This window comes from Lepidochelys kempii, chromosome 1, assembly GCF_965140265.1.
Source record: "Lepidochelys kempii isolate rLepKem1 chromosome 1, rLepKem1.hap2, whole genome shotgun sequence".
Lineage (NCBI taxonomy): Eukaryota > Metazoa > Chordata > Testudines > Cheloniidae > Lepidochelys > Lepidochelys kempii.
In genome coordinates, this window is record NC_133256.1 from 107,480,429 (window position 1) to 107,496,436 (window position 16,008).

The 16,008-nt window shown below is 40.7% G+C and overlaps 1 protein-coding gene across 1 annotated transcript in view; it reads left to right on the forward strand.

Moving 5' to 3' along the window:
* COL4A2 (collagen type IV alpha 2 chain) overlaps window positions 1-16,008 on the forward strand; it is a 249,358-nt gene that overhangs the window by 196,656 nt on the left and 36,694 nt on the right. The window contains exons 28-32 of the mRNA XM_073349678.1: window positions 2,030-2,137; window positions 5,470-5,691; window positions 11,526-11,687; window positions 12,480-12,650; window positions 15,070-15,213. Of these exons, the coding sequence (XP_073205779.1) occupies window positions 2,030-2,137; window positions 5,470-5,691; window positions 11,526-11,687; window positions 12,480-12,650; window positions 15,070-15,213 (807 nt within the window). The remainder of the gene's footprint in view (window positions 1-2,029; window positions 2,138-5,469; window positions 5,692-11,525; window positions 11,688-12,479; window positions 12,651-15,069; window positions 15,214-16,008) is intronic.

A 16,008-nucleotide genomic window follows, 5' to 3' on the forward strand; every position in this document is an offset into this window, starting at 1 on the left:
ATTGTCCCCAAATGTGAAATAGTTATGGGTAAGGACAAAGTCACAAAGTTCAGCCACCAGGTTAGCCGTGACATTATCGGGGCTAATAAGAAACAGATTGATAGAGCCAGAAGAGTTCCCAGAAGTTACCTACTACAGGACAGGCCTAACAAAGAAAATAACAGAACGCCACTAGCCGTCACCTTCAGCCCCCAACTAAAACCCCTCCAACGCATTATTAAGGATCTACAACCTATCCTAAAGGATGACCCAGCACTCTCACAAATCTTGGGAGACAGGCCAGTCCTTGCCTACAGACAGCCCCGCAACCTGAAGCAAATACTCACCAACAACCACATACCACACAACAGAACCACTAACCCAGGAACTTATCCTTGCAACAAAGCCCGTTGCCAACTGTGTCCACATATCTATTCAGGGGACACCATCACAGGGCCTAATAACATCAGCCACACTATCAGAGGCTTGTTCACCTGCACATCCACCAATGTGATATATGCCATCATGTGCCAGCAATGCCCCTCTGCCATGTACATTGGTCAAACTGGACAGTCTCTACGTAAAAGAATAAATGGACACAAATCAGATGTCAAGAATTATAACATTCATAAACCAGTCGGAGAACACTTCAATCTCTCTGGTCACGCAATCACAGACATGAAGGTCGCTATCTTAAAACAAAAAAACTTCAAATCCAGACTCCAGCGAGAAACTGCTGAATTGGAATTCATTTGCAAATTGGATACTATTAATTTAGGCTTAAATAGAGACTGGGAGTGGCTAAGTCATTATGCAAGGTAGCCTGTGTCCTCTTGTTTTTTCCTACCCCCCCCCAGATGTTCTGGTTTAACTTGGATTTAAACTTGGAGAGTGGTCAGTTTGGATGAGCTATTACCAGCAGGAGAGTGAGTTTGTGTGTGTATGGGGGTGGGGGGGATGTGAGAAAACCTGGATTTGTGCAGGAAATAGCCCAACTTGATTGTCATGCACATTGTGTAAAGAGTTGTCACTTTGGATGGGCTATCACCAGCAGGAGAGTGAATTTGTGTGGGGGGGTGGAGGGTGAGAAAACCTGGATTTGTGCTGGAAATGGCCCACCTGATGATCACTTTAGATAAGCTATTACCAGCAGGACAGTGGGGTGGGAGTAGGTATTGTTTCATATTCTCTGTGTATATATAAAGTCTGCTGCAGTTTCCACGGTATGCATCCGATGAAGTGAGCTGTAGCTCACGAAAGCTTATGCTCAAATAAATTGGTTAGTCTCTAAGGTGCCACAAGTACTCCTTTTCTTTTTCCTAATATAATCAGTTACTGAAATATGATATTTGTTGCCCTCTGTACCTGCTGCCTACTTTATAGAGAGAGGCTTTTTGTCTAGCACAACAATTAATGGAAAGAAAACAAAACTAAATGTTAACAGTGCTATTTGGGTAACAGGCACATTTAAATTTTGCAGTTCTACCTGCAATTCTAGTATTTTTCTTTAAATTAAGTGAATTTTCTGCTCATAACATTGAGAGGCTGTTGGCACAGTGCTGGCACTAGGAAGATCATACTCAGGCTGCACAGTTCTGACAGTGCTCCTTAATCCTGGCCTTTTTTTTTTTAATGGAACTTTCCACAAAACAAACAGCAATCATAAAACAGTCTTGAATTTTAAAGTCAACAACTCTAGAAATAAAAAACCTTTAGCTATCAGTAATAATCTCTTATCAATAAATAAGGTAAAGTGGTTCTTCATCTAAGTAACATCATCCTATTTTGTCAGAGCTAGCAAATTAATGCAGAAAAACTACTGTGCAATATAAGAGACAACAAAGTAAATTGTAGTTCATAATGATAAATTTAAGGTGTAAAATATTTCAAAGATTGTGCATAAATTCCACTGAAGACAAAATGTGATAAAAGTCGATCCATAAATCTTAAGATACATCATTATGATATTTATTAGCATATTTGTCTGCATTTATGCATATATTTACTTTGCATTTGGATCTGATTTGTTACTTTTTTATGCATAATTTAGGTGCAAAAGGTGCTAAAGGGATTCCAGGTGAACCAGGTCTGGATGGATTCCAAGGGCTAAAAGGTTCACAAGGTGATCCAGGTCGTGAAGGATTTCCAGGTCCTCGAGGTATGTTGAAGTCACTAGCTATTCTTTGAGTACTTCTGCTCTGTTTGCAGTAGTCATGGGAACCTCAACACGCTAGTCCAGGTGTAAATATTAATTTGTCTTCCCTTCAGCATTCAGACAATAATATAACATCAACCTAAGGTATCTTGTGAAGCCAAAAGTTTCTCTCATTGGAAAATGTTGTTTGTACATAATTATGAAAGAATATCCATTTTCCTCTTTTCCAAGTCCCCCCTAGTGCAGAGGTATAAAGGTAATAGTAAAATACCATGACATTGATTTTTAAACAATGATACTTCAATAATGAGATTTTCACACTCCAGCTGGAGCATATTCATACTTACACTTCTGAAACAAAATGCATAAGTGAAGAAAAGGCACTTATGAATGCATCCATTTAACTCTTAGTAGCAGAAACATGAATTACATTGTACACACCAAGACAAGAACATATATGTATCTTAGGTTCACAATCCAGTAGCTAAATATGCACCCCGCCCACAGGTCGCTGAATATATCCCCATTTGGAAGTACAGTGTTTACAAGTGTATAGTACCTACAGCACCTTTTATGTGTATTGTATTAAGTATGCATCAAATACCTGTTTTTGTATTTATTAAATATACTTTTATTTAGTTATTTTGGTTTCCTTGGGAACGTTGGTATGAGGGGCTTGTCGTAAGTCAGAGTGGTTGACGGTTAATATAGCTTTAAAACAAAACTACTGCATAATGCATCCTTTGGTGAGGGATACCTAAATGCAGCTCAGAACAAATCATGCCCCTACCTCTGAAGGTGAGAAGGGGCTCTGGCAGTGAAAACAACTCAGTTCCGTTGCTGGAGGAACAAGATTTGTGGGAGTGGCAGCCCTGGCGGTGTACTCCTCCTGTGTTGCTGAGAATCCAGGGCTTTCCTACATGGCGCATACAGGATGAAAGGGCAAGACAGGAGGGTCATGTGGGGTGATGTGGATCCTGTTGTCCTCCTCACTAAGGTTCATGAAACCTGCCTGGAATTTCCTCATTGAAGATCTTCTTTTGGCCTGTAACCTAGAGGGGAGTCTTCTTGCCCTGCTGCTGAGACAGACTGTGCTCAGCCAAGATAATCAGGCAGGAGAAAGTGAGGACTGGAGTTTCCCCATAATATTCTGCAAAAGTCATCTGCACCATTTTAGTCAAGCATTCACTGGAAAAAAAGACATAATGTGATATTTTCACGTCTATGTGGTTTTAGAAATTTAAATCCTAATGTCATTCTTACTTGTGCTACTAAATCATGTATGTGCAATTGAAAATCCCACCCATATTGCTTAGCAAACCAGCTTTTTTGTTTACAATAACTGTTTTATTGCCCCATGGTATTAAGATGATGCGGGGTAAAATATTCAAAAGTGCCCAAGTGACATAGCTTTCAGTGGGACTTGGGCCCCTAAGGGCTAGCTAGATTCACAAAGGGGACTTAAGCATTGGAATGCCAAACTCCTAGGTGCCCTGCCACCCAGTGGAATTCACAGCCCTGAGTTAGTCACTCAGGCTCCCCATGAATTGTATAAGGAGAGTTAGGTGCCTAAGAAAAGGATTCACAGAAGCCCCAAACTGAGCTGGGAGTTGCTTAAGCTAGCCAGTGCAGAGGAGTGCGACTTAGGCCCACATCCACAAAAGTGCTGGTCAGCCTTTTCTCAGGAAAAGAACAGAGGGAGACATCCCCTCACCCTCTCATAGCCAATAGCTCAGTGATCAGGGCACTCAGCTGGGATCAGTTTTCAAACCCCCACTGTGCCTGATTTAGAGCAGGGACTTGAACCCAGATCTCCCACAATCAAACTGCTGGGTGGCCCGACCACCAGGCTCTGGGGTATTTTGGGTAGCTCTTTCTCAGTCTCTCCTGTTGGAGCTGCTCCACTTTGTACAGGTAATTAAATATTAATTGGGCCAGAGCAAGAACATAAGAATGGCCATACCAGGTCAGACCAAAGGTCCATCCAGCCCAGTATCCTGTCTACCAACAGTGGCCGACCCCAGGTGCCCCAGAGTGAGTGAACCTAACAGGTAATAATCAAGTGATCTCTCTCTGCCATCCATCTCCACCCTCTGTCAAACAGAGGCTAGGGACACCATTCCTTACCCATCCTGGCTAATAGCCATTATTGGGCTTAACCTCCATGAATTTATCCAGTTCTCTTTTAAACCCTATTATAGTCCTAGCCTTCACAACCTCCTCAGGCAAGGAGTTCCACAGGTTGACTGTGTGCTGAGTGAAGAAGAACTTCCTTTTGTTTGTTTTAAACCTGCTGCCCATTAATTTCATTTGGTGGCCCCTAGTTCTTATATTATGGGAACAAGTAAATAACTTTTCCTTATTCACTTTCTCCACACCACTCATGATTTTATATACCTCTATCATATCCCCCCCTTAGTCTCCTCTTTTCCAAGATGAAAAGTCCTAGCCTCTTTAATCTCTCCTCATATGGGACCCGTTCCAAACCCCTAATCGTTTTAGTTGCCCTTTTCTGAACCTTTTCCAAAAAAGAAAAACTAAAAAATTAACTCTATAGCCCGTTGGTCACAGCACTCCACGGGGATGTGTGAGACCCAGGCTCAAGTCCATGCTCCAATCAGGAATAATAGGGATCAAATGTGGGTCCTTCCACCTCCCAGATAAGGCCCTAACCACTGGGCTGTTGGACATTCTGGGTGATCTGTTTGTAAGCAAGCCCAAAAATTTCACACCTGATCACCCTAGCTCTATTTTGGGTGGACTTAGGCATGCTCTAAGCATGCATCCTGGATCAGACCCTGCAGGCAAGCTAGGCAGGGAATGCCTCACTTGAGAATCTGGCTAGGACTTAGGCATGAGCAAAGCTGTAAGAAGTCCGTTTAGATGTGGGGCAGCATCAGGGTACAGGTGACTATTTGCCTGCCCATGAGTGGAAACTTAAGCCCTGTGAGGATTTAGGCACATACACAGGCAGCAGCTGAGCAGTGGTTTTGTGAATGTCAGTGATGCCTAAATGCTGGATTTAGTTACCTAAAGAGGCAGATAGGTGCCCAAGTTCCTTTGTGAATCTAGCCCCTAGGTCAATGAGGTGCTTTATAAATGTACCCACAAATATGTACCCACATATTTGACAGTTTATATGCCCTACAACTGCTTTATATTTCAATAATACACACTTTCCTGCATTAGCATTCAGCAAAAAGTCTGTGGGATTAAACAAATTAAAATTATTTGACACAATATTTTACATTATTATGGTGCATCTGACACTTTTAATATCTAATACAATGTTTTGGTCATGGTTAGCCACGTGATGATCGTCATTTTGCCTTTAGGTTTTACTGGATCCCGGGGAGATGGAGGCCCACCAGGTCTACCAGGGCTACAGGGGAATCCAGGCAGTGCAGGAAAACCAGGTGCCCCAGGGCCTGCAGGTCCAAAAGGAATTGCAGGTGAAGTTTTAGGAGCAGCACCGGGCACCCCAGGGGATTTTGGACCATCTGGATTCCCAGGATTGAAAGGCCTACAAGGAGATCATGGAGTACCAGGAATTAGAGGTAAATGTTATTTTAAATAAAGTAATGTTTCAGCAAAAGGAAAGGCAGATTTCAGATTTCAGCAAAGCTTTAATTGGAAGGGCTCTGTTTGTATGCAGAAGAGCTGCTGATCAGGTTAGCAGTACATCCAACTAATTCGTTTATCCCACAATCCTAAACTAGCTCCCTTACCTTCCCTAGGTACCAAAAGACACAAGTGTCCCCTCCATAGCTGCCAAAGCCTCTAGCTTCCCCCAGCAGCTTCTACAATGCAGCACACTGGAAACTCAGGACACAGTAAAATCAACTAAAATGTGATATCAAAAGGCCAGATTCTGCCAGTCTTAATGAAGTAGAGAGGGTACAATATTTCACAAGTTGTCCCACTGATGTGAATGGGCTGACTTTCAAAGCATGGTACCACTCAACAGGGGGTGATAAAGTCTGGCCCATAATAAATAACAGAAGGGATACAGCACTGATTCCATCATTCACTTTTCCTGTTTAATTCAATAAAAACCTCTGTATGGCATTCCCCAGGATACAATCTGGACTGTTGTGTCCCCTCAATTCTCCAGTCTGGGGTGCCTTTTACACTGCTTTGCTGTGAGAACAGCCACCCCTGGTCATGCTCACACACAGCCTCTAGCATGCAAAATCACTCCCAGCTGAATTACATGAATGCTCTTGCCAGTCACTCATGAATTACATACAGGGCAATACCAGCAAATTCCCAGTCCCAGGCTTTCCCCAGAAATGTGCATCTTGTACTGTCCTTCTGGACAATAGAAGCTAATAGAAAGTCCATCATTTTATCAATGGAAAATGACAGACCCTGTTATTTCAAGTGGAGATAACACTTCAATCTAAACACATTGGTCTAGATAAAACAAGTTCATTAACTACAGAAAAGTAGATTTTAAGTGATTACAAGTAATGAGTCATAAAAGTCAGAATTGGGTTACAAAGAAAATAAAAAGATAATATGCAAACTAATACCTAACTTTACAAGCTAAGTGAACTTAAAAGCAAAAAGGGTTTCCCACCATAAGCTTACAGTAGTCAGGCTGAATCTTTCAGCCAGGACTGGACCCTTCCCAAGTTCATTGACGTTTCCTTTGTCTCTCAAACCAAATGTTGCTGATGTGAGTGGAGATGAGGGGAGAAAGAGGTGATTTGGTGACCTCTGTTTCTCATTCTTATACCCTCCTCCTCTCTGGAGGATTATCTCAGCTGTGTTTCAGGCGACAGCCAGTCTGTTTACATGGAAACCCCCAGCTCTGTCTTTGCCAATATATAAAGTTCTCACTCCCACCCTTTTTCCTGCCAAAGAATGGCTGTTTAGGCAGGTGATAGTTCATGATGGTCCATTTGATTATGCTGATACCTGGCCTGGGCATCAATGTGTCTTTTGTCGCTGAAGAACTTGGAGCATGTTACAGGAATGTTATACAACAGAATCTTAACTTTACATACTATGTTGATACACATATTTTACCAGAACAATAATGTTCAGCCGATTATGAGTTTTCAAATGATACCTTAAAAGTCATAGTTTGTACAAAATGTATCATCATCTTGTAAAAGTGGTGAACACGGGGTACAGTTTGTCACAATCTGGGGTTTGAATTTACCTGAAGCTCTGACAGAATTTCCAGTCTGCGGCACCCAGCGTGCCACATAATTAGGGGTTACTGATGCCAAATTTGAGTTAATTTTAACCCACAGTACATAAACCTTGATAATGAGATATTGAGGCTTTTATTTCTATGTCAGCAGTTCAAATCTGTCTTAGTTTAGTAGTGAACACAAGTCTTTACTCTTTCATGGCTTTTCAGAGTCCTATGTGGGGAAAGAGTTGACAGTCTCAGCTCCCAGGTCTCCACATCACAGCGGAAACCCTTGCTGGTAAACTCAGCAGAAAGCACAGAACAGAATATGGAATTAGTGCTGCCCACTCATCCCTGAGTGTGTGGCCACTTCTGATCAAGTTTAAGCATGCTAGTTTGGCAGTTAGATATGTATTGCTGCTACTCACTCAGTAGATAAATATTTTATTTATTAATTGTATTTGTTTGTTTATGAGTCCAGCTTTCACTGCTGTCAATTTTTTGTGTGTTGTTTTTTATTTCATAGAGAACAAAAATTATGCTGAGCTTTTTATTGAAGACAAAAAAAAGACATGGGCCCTGCTCCTCAGAGGCAGTTAGCATCTTAGCTTCCATTGATTTCATTGGAAGTTAGGATATTAAATATCTTTGAGGCTATTTAAAGAGCTAACACCTTAAATTTTGTGATGAGCTTTTCAAAGGCACAAATGGGAGTTAGGCACCCAACTCCCAGTGACTTTCAATAGCATTTGGGCACTTAGCTACCCTTTGTTTGTTTGAAAGTCCCCCCTTTAGATGTGAAGGGAATGAGGGGTGATTATAGGGAAGGAGGACAAGGGCAACATAATTCTGTGATCACTCTATTTAGGTAGGTACACAGCACAGTGGTTCAGTGAAGGGGTTTTTGTTTTGATGATCAGAGAAATGGAAAGCCTATTTTATGAGAGGAGACTAAAGGAGCCTGGCTTGTTTAGCCTAGCAAAATGAAGGCTGATGTGGATATGATTGCTATCTATACTTGCCTCAGCAGGGTAAACACCAGGGAGGATGAAGAGCTATTTAAACTACATGTTTAATGTTGGCACAAGAACAAAAGGGTATAAACTGGTCATGAATAAATTTAGACTGGAAATAAGATGGTTTCTAATCAACAGAGTGTGGTTCTGGTACAGTGCCCAATAGGAGTAATGCACTAGTTTTAAGAAGCACCTTCTTAATGTTATGTATAGTATTGTATAAGGGGGTTGCCTGCAGTAGCAAACTGGACTCCATGATTCAGGAGGTCCTATGTCCCTTTTTTTTGCTTTTTAAATATGTATGAAAAATAAGGCAGATAAGATACAAAATCAAACACTCTTGCCTGGCATTGTGGAAGGGGTCCGTTTTCAGGAGGGATTTAAATGAGGAGAGGTGAGTTGGCAGATCAGCGTTGGAGAGGATATTCCATTTGCGGGAAAGTCTCCAGTCAAGGCAAAAATTTGCTTGTAGGAGAAATGGATGAAGAGAGTAATCTGGCACCTTTCATAAGCACTAGACTCATTTGAGAAAAAGAAAATAGTCAACAAAACTCATAAGTAGGTTTCCTGTAAAGAAGGCCAAAATTCAAGTTAAAGAAGGGATGGAAAAGAGAAAAGTTCAGTGACTTTAGACTTTGTGTATAATTATTTATATAAAAGTGACATTTTCAGTATTAACAGAAAGTAATTACTGTAAAGGACATGCAGTGTCAGCCTTTCTATTCTCCATCCATTTTGCAATACTGACATAATTGTTTCAAGCATAAAATGTAACATACAAACATTCATGTGTGAGTGATTTCCTTTTTTTACTCTTCTGTATGAAATTTTAAAATGTTTAGCCATTTTTAAGGTATGGAGCTAAATTCTACTCTGTTACAAAAGTATAAATTAGGAATAATTCCACTGAAGTTTTCAAATACCTTCCCATAAGACCAAATGGAATCACTTACATGAGTAAATGTTACTTAGCATGCATAAGGATTGCCCAGAATAAAGAGAAAACTAATTAAATGTGTATTTAATAATCAGTGTATTTCATTACTTTTCACTGCTACAAACCCTCTTTCTTCCCACAGTCCCTTTCCCTCACCCCTTGTTTGTGATTGTTATATCCTGTACCCCATGTGACACCCAGTACCCCATATTCACCACTTTTATATGGTTATGAAATATTTTGTACAAAGTATGCCTTGTGAGGTATCATTTGGAAACTCATAATCTACTGAACATTATTATCCTGGTAAAACATGTGTGGCAACTTTGTATGTAAAGTTATGAGACTCTACTGTATAGAAATGATGTTACTGTAACATATTACAAAGTTAGAAAAGCAGGCTCAAACTAGTTTTTCAGAGTCAAAGACGCACTGGGGTATCAGCATAATCAAATAAACATCAGAGACTATCACCTCTATCACCTAGATAAGCGGTCATCCTTTGGCAGGAAGGAGGTTGAGATCAAGAACTTTACATATTAGCAATGGAAAACAACTGGAGGTCCAGTGCAAACAGACTGACTGTCTCCTGAATCCCAGCTGGGAGTAATCTTCAAAGAGTGGGGAAAGGCATAAGAAAAGAGAACTCACAACACTCAAATTACCTCTCCTCTTCACCTTCCATCTCTGCTCATAACATCAATGAATACCTGAGGGATTCTGAACTAAGCATAGTGGTCCCAGTCTGAAAGGAAATCCAACCTGTTAACTAAGAACCTTGAATTGCCCGCAGCATCTGGTGGAGTGAGAAAGCTGTTTGCTTCAAATCTTACTTTGCTTGATAAAGTTTAGGAATTAGATTGCGTGTTTATCTTTTATTTCCTTTGTAATTAATTCACAGCTTTATGCTATATCACTTATAATCACTTAAAATCTATCTTTCTCTATGAATCTATGAATCTTTCTCTAGTTAATAAACGTGTTTTATCGTTTTATCTAAACTAGTGTGTTTTGGTTGAAGTGTTTGGGGAATCTCTACTTGGATTAACCGAGGTTGGTGCATAATCGTTTCCTTTGATGAAATTATGGACTATTAATGAGTTTGCATTGTTTAGTAGTGTGCTGGACAGTATCAGATGCATATTTCTCAGGGTGCAAGGCTGGGACTAAGAATTTGCAGGTTTCACCCTGTATGTAGTTCATGAGTGTCTGGGAAAGCATTCATGTAACTTTGCTAGGAGTGACTTTACATGCTAATGGCTGTGTGTGAGCCAAGCCTGGAGAGGCTGCTTTTCACAAGCAAAGCCATGTAAAAGGCACCCTGGGCTAGAGAGTTAAACGGACACAGCGGCGGATGTCAGTGGTCTCCTGATGGCTTTTAACTATTTAAATCAGTGGTGGGCAAGCTGTGCCTTGCAGGTTGCCCACCACTGATTTAAATTGTTAATGCTTCAGAGAGGAAATCTCTCTTATTTATCTCACAAATAAAACTCTCACTTTGGGGCCTGAATTTCCTCTCAGTAATACCAATGTAAAGCAAGAGTAACTCCATTTAAGTCTATTGAGTTACATGGATATGTTACCAGAGTAAGTAAGAGAAAAGCAGATCCACTGGGACTGATTCACTATTGCCTTGTAATCTGCAGTCCTTTACTCTGCTGCCGAGTGGGTGTAAAATGCTACCTTTCTGTCCTGGTGGGGATTTTACACCCACTTTGCTCTCATCTTGCAGAGGTGTAAATGGCCACACAATGCACCAGGCACTGGAAACAGGCCTACTGTGTCTGTGTATGGTACAAATCTCGTAACAATGACCATGACCTTCCCAGATGGCTGCAGTGTCCTTGAACAACAGCATGAACCAAGGAGCCATTGTCAGACTGACTTTGTCCACTTCTGAAAATACATAAATGTTACTTTAGAAATTATACTGAATGTTATTTTTGTGCTTCAGTCAGTTATTTCAGGTACAGGAATACAGGCAATGGCAAAATCACAGAAATGGAAAAGACCTATTAGATCATGAAGTCCATATCCCTGCCAGTGCAGCACTGTTCCGAAGCTGAAGTAGCTAGTCAATTTTCAGTGTAAATTACTAAAATATTAATAATCTATTTTTTAATTTGATTTTTCCAAAGTCATCTTTTCTGATGGAAAATAATTAGCTCTGAAATGTGAGAACTGTACTATGCAAGGTATATGCACATTGATTAATACAAACGTTGTCTAATAAACCTATACTTTAGAAGATATCGGAACCCTAGAATTAATTACTTTAGTATGATATTTTAGGAGCTGGTGGTACTCCAGGTTTGCCAGGATCCAAAGGACAGCAAGGACCCCCAGGTCCTCTTGGTTTGCCTGGCCTGCCAGGACGACCAGGATTGCATGGATTCCCAGGGCTTCCAGGACAGCAAGGACCTCCCGGCAGAACTGGCTCACCAGGATTTGTTGGTGAGGAATTTTTCCTGTAAGCTTCTCTATCTTGAACAGACTTGCTTTTTCTCATGTTAACCTATAACTGTATGCCTATGAGAGTTACGCTCTATCACTGAGGAAGGATGGTCTTGTGGTTAAGTCACTAGACTAGCACTTAGATGGTCAGGGTTCATTTATTGGCTCTGACAAAGACTCTGTGTGTGTGTGTGTGACCTTTACAAGTCATGTAATCTCTCTGTGTTTCAATTCCCCACCAGAAAAATGGGGACAAATAATACTTCCCTTTCCCACAGATGGGTTATGAGGTTAACTCCACTAATGTTTGTGAGGTACCCTGCTACCAGAGCAATGGGAGCCATATTAGTATCCCTCCAGACAAGGCTGCTGTCTTCTTTTTGCCATTCTTCAGTGCTGCCTGTCTTTCTAGTAACAGAGGTTGCTAGAGAAAGCACAGCTGCTGGAATGGGAAATGCACAATGGAAATAGTGTTTAATCCTTAGAAGACCAAAGAGAAGGCAAAGAAGGGGAAACTTGGGTACAGAGTCAGGCTGAATTAGAAGTCTGTCCATGAAGCAGTGTTTGGAGACGTCTGTACATTGAGCTAGCCCCATATCTTCTGCAATATCAGGCTTTCATTTTTACTAAGAAAAATGTTTTAATTGTAATTAGTTGCTCTTTGTTCATAGCTAAATTTGCTAATCTGCACTGAGCAAACAGAATTCTTTCAGCTTTCCTCACAACTTGTAAAAATGACATTCAAGTCCAAAAACTTACATCTAATCTTCCTATTCCCGTTGATCGTTACAGGTTCACTTGGTGCCAGAGGAGATCAAGGTGACCAAGGTTTTCCTGGTCCAGTGGGCATGAAAGGTCTGGCCGGTGACAAAGGTGAACTCGGTAACAAAGGAGTACAAGGAACACCTGGGGTGCCTGGTCTCCCGGGAATAGACGGAATGCCTGGTTTTCCAGGGTTAAAAGGTAAAATCTTAAAATGATAGATACATTAAGAAAGATACAATAGCTTAGAGCGTGTCTCTGTTAAACAATTTCTCTACAAGTGTAATTCTGCTTTAGTCAATAGAGTTATGCCCACAGAGAATTTGGTTCAATATATTTCAGAAACACCGTAACTATTCTTCTCAGCCAGCACTTGGCAGTTAAAGCTTGAGGGTAGAGAGAGCCTGTGAGATGAAGCTCGGTGTGAGGACAATACCTGTTTTGTTTTGTTTTTCCTTTTGAAAAATAGGTACTATTTACGATTCATTCTTTCCAAAATCCTTTCCTTCACCCCCAGTCCAGTTTATTTCAATGAAATTAAAAGGGTTCTCTCTATTTTTTCTCCCCACAATCCCTATTTCAAAGCTTTCACGTGTTGGCAGGTATGCACCTAGCAAGCAATGCCATCCACAGAAGCGGTCCCATTGAAACAATGTTCAGGTTTACCAGGGCACTTCCTTTCACATAGAAAAGTTGGAGCTCTCGCTAGCCAATCAAGAGTTCATTGTATACCAACAATAGGTATTTTTTATTAGAAAAAGCTAGTCAAAACAGAATTCCATCCCTTGTGGAGTAGGGTGAAGCAAAACACAAGTTTTGTCACAGTGTGCATTGGGGAGGTCAAACTCAGCATAGGACTCTCTTTCTGGCATTACTTTGGACTTCAAATCAACTTCCATTCAACAGGATCACTAACCTGAACAGACAGATTGTGCCTGATGTTAGTATGGGTATGAAGGTCAGAGTAGGCTATACGAAGCCTCCCTACTTACCTTACAGCATCCTACACAAGAGCCAGGCACAATAGCAATCCCATCCTTCAGAGCAACACCAGAACTGCTGCCAGGAGTGCAAATATCCCAAAGGAGAAAGAAAGGAGGCAAGGCCTCTGTGCTGGCCGGAAAGACAGTAAAGCAGATGAACACCACCTGCATACCAGGGACCTGGGGAAGGGAGGTACATCCCCTCATGGAGCTCCCTCTGTGGGCACTGTGGTACAATGCTTCTATGGGCACTGCAGTACTACATTTCTAATGACTGCCAGTGCCTTAAAGACACAACTTGGCCCAAAATCCTTTAACTTAACTGAATAGTCAAGGGATATTTTTTTCCTGTAACCACAGTGTCAATGAATACAAAGAATATTCAGGCCCACTTTCCTTTTAGAGCAAAGATCTTGCTTTTGAGATACTTTCTGGTACCAGTTGTCTAATCACAATGTCTCTGGGTTCTACCATGATTTAAAATAGCTTATTGTAATGTGCTTCATAGCTACACCGTACTGTTCCTTCTGAAGCTGAGCTTCAGCCATCCTTCAGCTGGATCCCTAGCTGAGGTGTTCTCCTTGCTGTACGGATTCAGAGCTAGTTCCTCATACCATTTACACTAGCTGATGAGATAGCTGTCACATTTAAATTCATCTTATTCAAGTTCTTGGCTTCTTAAACCTCTGACAACTCTCTGAATGTTACTTTTTTAGGCTTTGGAATCTAAGTTTACACATATTTAAGGGGGCAAGGCTTTTAGGCCTAAATTTGAACATGGGACAACAGCTCTAGTGAAAACAGGCACAAAGATACTTCGCTACTGAAGAGATTGGCATAGGAAAGCTTCACAAAAGACATGGGTTTTAAGAAGGGATTTGAAAAAAAGATTGGGAGGGTAGTGGATATACAGAGACCAGCGGGCTGCTCTAAGCATAGAGGGTGTCCCCAGAGTAGGAGAAGGGGAAAAGAAGAAAGAAAAAAAAAAAGGAGAATTTGAAAGAAAAGAAATAGACAAGTGTGTAGAATCAGTGGGAGTAAGGCAGAAATGAGAGCAGAGAGTAAGGGTCTGACCCAATGCATAGCGAAGGCAATGGAAGTATCTATCAACTTCAATGGGTGTTGGCTTAGACAACACGGGTGGAGTTGTGCAAAGCTTTGAAGGTGAGGATGAGTAGATTGAATTTGATGCAGGAGGAGAGGGCAAGCCAGTGGAGGAATTCTGGAAGGAGAACAGTGTGCTCAGAATAGCGGGAGAGGAAAATGACCTTAGCGGTGTTGTTTTGGGTACACCAAAGAAAGGTAAGATAAAGGGCGACTAGCTGTGAGCGGGTTACATTTGTTAAGGGAAGAGATAACCAAGGCTTGGAGAGGGTTTTAGTGGTAGGAATGGAGAAAAAGAACAGATTTCTAAAGGTTTTATAGAGAAGGAAACAACAAAATTTAGCAAGAATATGGATGTGAAGGCCGAGGGAAAAAACATTAAAGCTGTGAGGCAGGGTTATTGGGAGGGTAGGGGTTTTATTAGTAGAGATAAGGAATGGGAGTATGTGTTTAGTTTACAGCTACTCATTATGGAAAATAGATTAAATTGGTTTTGGTTTGGCTTAAAATTTCTCTTCCCCTTTTCTTTAAAGGTGCTAAAGGTTCACCTGGTATTGGAGGTTTCAAAGGTATGTTAGGCCAGAAAGGAAAACCAGGACTCAAAGGAATCAAAGGTGAAGTCGGCTCTTTTGGCAATCTGGGTTTTAAAGGTCTACAGGGGGAACCAGGCCATAAAGGTATTTACATCTGCATTTTCTAATGTTACTGAATGTTTGTTTCTTACGTGTGTGAGAGAATTCTGCCAGGATATAAATGCAAAAACAATACATTTTTGACATAGTGAATTTAACTCAGGAATTCTATCATTACTACAAAGGAGGTCCTGAAAAGGCCCGGCCTTCCTGCACTTAAATTTAATCCAGGACTTCTTATATCTTGAATGAATGGCAGTTAACATAGTTCCATTCCTACTATTGTAGTTAGCTAGGTGTCCTCATGGTTATTATAAAGTATAAACACTGTTTTTTTCAGATCTTCAAACTGAACTGTATTAATTCACTCTGAAATATATATAAAGAAAATCTCCTGGCTTCTTGTTTATCTAATTCTGACAGGCAGTGGCTTAATATGTTGTTATACCAAATATTAGTACTTCCTGAGGAGCAATACATCCCAGTGCATGTCTGCTATAAGTACCCTCCATGTCGTGTGCTGTTGTTTGTTACATAAACCCATTATGAATTGATGGCCTGCAATATCAGGAGTGGGAAGAGGGAGTGTCAAGCTGTTTTTAAGATAAATTGTGTTAAATTGGTGAAGTTCTAATTTTTCTTAGTGTTGCCTGTTGATCCCTGATCTTGGAAGGTCTATAATTTTGGGTAAAATAGAATCTATCTGCTAAACATGCTTATAGAAATAATAATGGAAGTTATTGCAAGTTATTGTAACAGCAAGTAGAATAATCAAAATATATGTATTAAAATTGGTTTGGTCATAGGTCTTCAGCATTATGTGTTAAGGGCTTAGAGTGA